This window comes from Tachysurus vachellii, chromosome 14, assembly GCF_030014155.1.
Source record: "Tachysurus vachellii isolate PV-2020 chromosome 14, HZAU_Pvac_v1, whole genome shotgun sequence".
Classification (NCBI taxonomy): Eukaryota; Metazoa; Chordata; class Actinopteri; order Siluriformes; family Bagridae; genus Tachysurus; species Tachysurus vachellii.
Genome location: NC_083473.1, coordinates 1,800,399 through 1,808,471, shown reverse-complemented (window position 1 = coordinate 1,808,471; position 8,073 = coordinate 1,800,399). Strand labels below are relative to the sequence as shown.

Sequence of the window (8,073 nt, the reverse complement as noted above, 5' to 3'; positions counted from 1 at the left end):
ACAGGAGACTAAACACCTGGAGAGATGGTGCCAGGAGAACAATCTTCTACTGAACATCAGCAAGACTAAGAAGTTGGATAGTGGACTTCAGCACAAAGCAGGAGCGGTCATACCAACCGCTAAACATCAACGAGACCCCAGTGAAGAGAGTGGACAGTTTCTGGTACCTAGATGTTCACATCACACAGGACCTGTCTTGGTCCTGTCACATCACCACCCTGGTGAAGAAGGACCGTCAGCGTCTGTACCATCTGAGACGCTTAAGGGACTTCAGACTACCCTCTCAGGTGCTAAAGACCTTCTACACCTGCACCATTGAGAGCGTCCTGACGGGTAGCACCACTTCCTTGTTCAGGAACAGCACCATGCAGGACAGGCGAGACCTCCAGAGGGTGGTGCGGTCGGCTGAACGTACCATCCACACCGAGCTCCCTGACATGCAGGACATCTACAGCATGCGGTGCCGGAACAGAGCCAGGATGATTGTAAAGGATCTCAGCATCCCAACAATGGACTCTTTTCTTTGTTGTGTTCAGGGAAACGCTTCCGCTCCCTGAAAGCAAACACAGAGAGAATGAGGAGAAGCTTCTTCCCGCAGGCCATTTGGAGTTTAAACCAGTAAAAACACCCAGGGTCTAGCACTGGACCTCTCTCTCCACCCCCACTGTTCTATGCACCACCCCTTTTTTGCACTGTGACATTAATTCTATACAGTCACTGTCACTTTAACCATGGACTTGCACAGCACAGCGACACTTTATACACTATTTACACACCATACTGCACCTGGCCACTTTAAGGACAATCTTTACATACACATTTATATGTATATTTCTGCATATGTATATACATTATTTCTCCATCTATATTTTCATATTTTTATATAGTTTTTATAAAGTGCTTTTTTAATATTCTATTATTATTATTATTTTTTTTTTGTTGCTTTTTTTTATACTTTTTATTCTTATACCGGACAGTTGCATAAAGCATTTCACTGCATGTTGTACCCTGTATATATGTGTATGTGACAAATAAAATTTGATTTGATTTGAAAGCTGTAATGTACATGTTTGTCACCTGACTGTTATTGAGTCTGTTCTCTTACAGGACAATGATGGTGATGAGCCAAGATGTTTTTATGAGTCCAATCAGGGTTTGTGGCCAATCACTAGACATTTCTCTATGGACACATGCATGCTAATGAGTATCTAAACAATATTTAGATAAAGATTCATATAAATAATTGATAGACATCAGGCATGTCTTGACCTTATACTGTAATTTAGTTTTATAAATAATACACAATAAGGCAAGATATGCAAAAGCTTAAATAACTCGACATGAATAAAAACAGTTATCACACAGATTTAACTTTAGTTTAAATGTCATTCACTTGAACATCTAAATGTCTGTAGTAAAAGTGACTGCAGTCAGACCTTACGATATTGCGCTATTCCAGCAATGCAATATATGGATCTCCATTCTTACTTTGTGACTTTGTGAGCATTCTCTTGATGGTCTGGACTGTTCTTTCTGCTTGTCTGTTAGACTGAGCTTATCCTGGACTAGATGTTTTGTGCTTGAACTCCCGGTTTTCTGCAAAAGACTTGATTTCTTTACTGGCAAATTGTCCAGTAAATTGTCTTTACTGACCATTCTCCAATATTAACTCATCGGGTATACCATGTCTGGCAAACAGTGATTCCATTGCAATGATTATACATCTGCTTGTAGTGTCATTCAGCTTTGATATCTCTGGAAACTTGGAGTAGTAGTCCATGCACAGCAAGTACTTGAAACCATTGTGTTGAAACAATCAGAACCGACATCTGCCCATGGTTTGCTCTGTAATGGATGGGGTATTAGTGGATCTTTTGTTTGGATCACTGGTAGCTGTGAGGTCACGTTGTTTATCTCTAGCTCTTCTTCAAGCAGGTCTTAAGTGTGTTCACTTTCTACTTTAACTTCTCTCCCATATACATATTGGTAGAACTTTTCACATCTGTTTACAATTGCAGCTAGTTCTTTCTCAATTTGTGCATATTGGCGATGTTGGCAATCGGTGAGTGCTCTTCATCCATAGGCTGTTGGTCTCTGGCCTTGTAGCAAGACTGCACCCATGCCCTCGGAGCTGGTATCTACTAACAATGTTAACGGTTTGTATTTAAATGTTGGTGCATTTGTTGCTAGAGCTTTAAGGTTCTGTCATTTTTCTCTTGTTCATTTCCCCAGAACCATTCAGTCTGCTGTCAGTAGGTGAAGTTCTGATCTGACATTTCTTTTTCTTCAGCTTGAGGTTATATTCTCTTGCTCTCTGGAGCAGTTTTCTCAGTCTGGCATCATGCTCTTAGATGATCCAGTCTCTCAGTTGTCACAACATCCATATCTTCAGTCATCTGTTCTACAGCTATTTGGAATACTTTGGATGCTGATGATATTCCAAAAAGGTAAATCTTCCTATAGTCATGTTGAATTGTTCATTTGGCATATATAACTTCTATATGCATATATAACATAACTTCTTCTACAGTGTGTAATGAATAGTGTTCACGTTTAATTCTCTTGGCTGTTTGTCTTTCTATTACATTCATCTCTTCCATCCCGTGCAGTTCTTCAATTATTCTTTCTTTCAGTACAACAGGAACTTTCGGTGGCACATACAACAGGTTTTACTGATGGATCAACTTGAATGTGATGATATCCAGGCTTGCATCTGAGACCACTGAATAGATCTTCAAACTCTTTCAGAATGGCATCATCATCATCATCATCATCATCATCAGACACTTCATGTATCCATTTTATCATAACTAATCATAACTTTGGTATGTGGATCATTAGCATCTCTTTCATCTATCTGGAACTGAATCTTGTGTTTTTGATCTTTGTACTCACAGGTTATCTGTTCCTGTCCCAATGGCGACATCTGGTGTCCAGAATATGTAATTTCACTTGCTTGCCTCTTACTTTGAGCACTTCACACTACTCTACTTTTTCATTCTGTGTCTCAGAATTAACATACTGTATGTTTTTTACTTTGTTTATTTAAACTTCTATATTCAAATATTCATATTTGTGCCACTTTCCACTGCCTGTTCAAGCGTGTGCACTTACAGCTTCTGACATCATGTAATGTTGTTGTTGTTGTTTTAAATATTCACACGACACACCAGTGGTTGTAAAACTCTCTTCTTTAACATGGTGCCTCCTGCTTCTTCATACACACCTCCCACCTACAGCTTACATCATTACCTATTATACATTATAATAAAATACATTACAGGCTTCATCTTCAGGAGATTTTAGTGCAGCAGTACAACATCCTCTCTCGAGCATCACAAGAACTTTCATTATCACTTACAAGGTTGTTTATCTGATCTGAATGCAGTCACTTTTACTACAGACATTTAGATGTTCACCCAAAGTGAATGACATGTAAAGTTAAATTTGTGTAATAACTGTTTTTATTCATGTCGTGTTATTTAAGCTTTATTGTGTATTATCTATTAAAATATTACCAGATCGATGCTTCCCTGATATCGTATTATATTAAGCTTTATCTAAATATTGTTTAAATACACATTAGCACATGTTTGGCGCCCTCTAGTAGCTCTTTAGTGAAATACAAATATGTTGCATGTTTATTGGCCATTTAAAATGGTGGAAAATATTTGATTCCACATTTTAATAATTTTTAGGAGAAGCCATGATCTTTGTGTTGACTAAAAGCAATCCCCTGTGCTACTGTATGTGTACAACATTCTCCAGGTGATTCAGGAAGGAATTTTGTCTTGGCAATGTTACAGAGACCTGATCCTCACCCACAGACCCCAATGGCCCTGTCTCTCTTCTCCTGTTTACTCTTTCAACTCTTCTACCTCTCCTTCTGGCTTAAGACCCTGGAAGAGAGAAGAGGCTTGTGTACTTAAGTGAATATGAACACTATGTAATGAAGGACTTAATGCTCATAGAGGTGGTGAACAGACCTGGGGAGAATTCTTGAATAGGTCTTGAGTAACTTGTAATTCTAACTTTTCACTTCTAATGTCTGTACATGTGTCTTATCTGGATGCATTATATAGAATGATCTCTCTAAAGTGACAAGATGTCCTTTTCTGAAATCCTTCAAATTCACTCCATCCAGCAGGTGGCAGCAGAATCACACTGTACATGTGTTACACTCCTGCATTACTGTAGAAACATTCCTGTTAGTTAAAATAAATCAGTTGTAGGAAAAAATCACGAGTAGATTAGTAGAAGTAGTTTGTCACATTGTATTTCCATCAAAATCAGACATTAGACAGCATTAATTATTTAGTACACAGCTTCTGTAATGTTGTAATCAGCTTGTAGGAGGTTCTCTGCTTATTGTGATCTTCATGCTTGTCCTTATCTGGGCCATCAGGAGACACTTGTGTAGGTCACAGAGGTCAAATCAGATGGTTCCAGCTCAGCTTCCTGCAGAGTGAAATGTAGGTTAAAATGAGCTTGAAATGGCAACAGGACCTTTTTACTTTGCTTTAATAATGACATGATCTCAACTTTAATTTTCTTTAAGCTACATTTCATCATGTAGGTTTCTGGTACCTTATTGTTTGAGTCCCAGGTAGAAAAACCATCTGAAAAAGGAAACAAATACACATTTCAGAACACAGTTTTTCACAATACCTAAAGTTTTTGTTACACACAGTCATTGTGCACGAGTGTATACAGGCTGCTGTATGACCTGCCACGACATGGTATAATAAATACATTAAGGAACATGTGTGTGACAGGGTGAACATTGTGAAAGTTGGTCTTTAAGATGAAAGTTCTCACCCTGTAGCTTGGAACAGTACAAAGAGGAACAGATGACAGTTACTGAGACAGAAACTGCACACACACATGATAGGATTATAATAATAAGTCCACGGTGTGCAGGAAGTGCAGATTCTTGTGATTGATCAGTCTTATGATCATCTGAAACTCAGAAACACCATAAAGTCAGCTCAACAAGGAAAGTGTATCATGGTTGCTGTCTTTGCTGTAAAAAAGTGTAGATTTAACTGTAAAATACAGTACAGTAGAATACACAGTAGAAATACAGTAGAAATGCTACAGTCGCAAAATAGGCAATAACTGTAGAATTTATGGTAAAAACCTGTAAAACAGAAAAACAGTAACTTTTGCCTTCTTAAATGCTCACCAGTCTTTATTTAAAATTATTGGGACCACATTGATGTTTTAAATGGATTATGATTATTGATTTAGGTTTTTATCAGGACAAGTCAAGCTTTTATTGTCATTTCAACCATATATAGCTGTTGCAGTAAACAGTGAAACTAAATAATCAATTATTATAACATTAATCTTAATAGTTTCTTACAGGAGAAATGTGAATGTTTATTATCTGTACAGTGTAACTTATATTTCTTAAATCTACAGCTAGTGTGATGAGATGATCGTATCACAGGAATTGTTTAATGAATTCATAATGTCTATTTAAAATAAAAACATTGTTAACTGGATTTAACATATTTAACATGTTTTATTTATGTTAATGGAAACTTTTAAATGTTAAATTAGACAGTTCTGAGCTGTAAAAGCATGGTTATGAGCCGTAATTTTTACAGTGTAAACCTTGAGGTTTACTATTTATAACAACATAGACATGTAAATTCAACAAAATATACAGCGCATAAACAAAAACAAATCTAAATACACATTAACATTAACCACACAAATAAGACTGTCACAAATTCACTGTGCAAAATATTTCTCTCAATAATAAACGTGTTTTTTTCCACTGAAGGAAACTAATTCTACAGAATATAAAGACGTTCTTTACATTGTTGGTCAGGGGTGCACATAATTTTGGCCAAATAGAGTATTTGGTAAGTTGCATCCACACTGCTGATTCACTGATTCATAATTTTCAACTCAGAAAAATATCTTAAACCCATAGATCCTGAATATCTGAAACCACGAATCTAAAAGAAGAGAAACTATAAAAAATAACCAAATTAAAAAACAATAAAATGTTTGTTTGAGTAAATCAGTAAAATTGTTTGCATTGTTTTGTTTGAGTAAATCAGTCTTACAGTCTTACATTACAGTCTTCGTTCATCTGTTTACACCTACATTCTGTTTTATGTCTATTAAAATAGACAGGGAACTATAATAAAATAAATAAAGTATTACTAACCTGTAAAACTCAGTCTGATGGGTTTCCCAAACTGAATGTGTGTCTTATCCTTTCGACCTTCACAGTAATGAAATCCCAGGTCTGTCTGTCTAACGTCAAAAATCACTAAACTGCAAGTTTCTGTTACACTAAATTGACTCTCGTTCACATTATAAGTAGGAAAAAACTTTTTAATCAGCCTCCCCTGTTCAGCAGATATCAGCAGCTTCACCTCCTCAGATCCCAGTCGATACCACAGTATCTGAGTATAATTAGTTGTAATAGATATGTTACAGTGCAGGATGATGTTCTCTCCAGGATGGACAGATACGGTGTCTATTGGAATGATCTCAAGGAGACACGGTGTAAAGAAAGCTGAAAGAACAACACATTAAGTGAACAGATTCATGATCACTCATCTAGCTTGAACACTCACACTAACACAGCTCATGATTTACTAATCATTTATAGTTTGCTATAAATTAATTTGTTAACTCACCAAACAACATCTGTAGAATTAACATAGACATAAATTTGTCCATTTCTCACACACTTTCTCCAGCGTACTGAGAACAAGTGCTGCTCTTTACACACATCTAGTGTGAAGAAAAAAGATCAAGTCTGTCAGCAACATCCTGTTCTGTTTTTTCTCTCTCATCCTCTCTTAGTTCTTACAAGTTACACAGATCCAGACACACTTAGCAGTTCATCAGTTTGCTTTACATGTAAACAAAGGTTTTTAGAAGATGCCTTTATTATTGTCACATATAAATTGCAGCACAGTGAAATTTGTTCTTCACACATCTCAACTTTAAGGATAGCCATAAAAAGCATTTTAGTACATTTTGTACTGTGTACGATTGTGTGATAATGTCAGTACTTTGGCCATGTGCATTTGTTTATGTTTTGTGTCACTTGTCTCTTCCTGCCCGCTTCTGCACACATGTTCCTCATGTTTCTGATTGTCCTGTTTATTTAGTTGAGCCACGTTGCCTTGAGCAGCGCGGAATCCTCTGTTGTCTTCTGTTTTGTCCTGTAACCAGTCTGTGTCCATGTTTTGTGTTTTTTATGTTAATAAATCCTGTTTTAGCTATCCTGCATTTGGGTCCGTTTTTATTCCCTGCGCCATGACAGATAATAAAATTGGAATTTGATTTAGACACACATGATGTAAAGGACTGTGGTTTTAGTTGTATAAAATGAGACCTGATACATGCTGTAGAATTTAAACCAGCTTTTATCTACATCATCAGACAATGGTTTCTAGTGTAAATAAATGTAGTTAAGCTGACGTCAGTGGCAATTGAATTTGTTGAGTTTGTTTGGTTATTATACCAACAACAGATGCAGAAAAAACTTCTTCTCCTCTTTTATTTCAGAGCTTGATCTGCAAAAACAGCTCTCTTTTTTTTAAGCAGCAGAAAAAATTCATGATTAGATTTCACTGTTTTTTTATATTAACACTCAGTGATTTGTGTTAGTTTTATATACAGCATTAATCTCTACACTGATCATTCACATCTTGCTCTGTCAGCTATGTATATGTTAATGATTTAAAAATATAATCTAATTTGTTTACATATCATCATTTATGTTTTTTTTTTTATTAAAAATCAGTTAAATTAGTTTAGCTAATAATTATCACCTACTAACATTACTAACTGCTACTAAGACCTTTGAGGTTAAAGACTATGTGTTTTTATCCATCAATGTGTCATTTCCTCTGCAGTGTGTGGTTTTAACATCAGCAACACTGAAAAATGAGTCTGTTATTGTGGTTTCTGTGCTTGATCCTGCAGGTCTGTCTGTCTAATCCCCCATCAGACCCTTCTGCAGGTCCTGGGTTTAGGGCTGTAATTATACACACTATTTAAATCTGATAAAATTCAATACCGTGTCCTGATCTGACA

At 36.3% G+C, this 8,073-nt stretch overlaps 1 protein-coding gene across 2 annotated transcripts; it reads right to left on the bottom strand.

Annotated features, from left to right (window-relative positions):
* Positions 1-4,288: 4,288 nt before the first annotated feature.
* On the bottom strand, positions 4,289-6,777 carry LOC132857133 (uncharacterized). Of its 2 annotated transcripts, XM_060887118.1 has the most exons (5): positions 6,663-6,777; positions 6,185-6,538; positions 4,819-4,959; positions 4,588-4,619; positions 4,289-4,458 (listed from the first exon to the last, which is right to left on the bottom strand). In XM_060887118.1, exons 1-5 carry the CDS (start codon positions 6,703-6,705, stop codon positions 4,402-4,404), a joined length of 627 nt encoding a protein of 208 aa, XP_060743101.1. In that variant the 5' UTR covers positions 6,706-6,777; the 3' UTR covers positions 4,289-4,401. The 2 variants fall into 2 exon arrangements, with proteins under 2 accessions (XP_060743101.1, XP_060743102.1); XM_060887119.1 differs by lacking the exon at positions 4,819-4,959.
* Between the last annotated feature and the right edge of the window lie 1,296 nt (positions 6,778-8,073).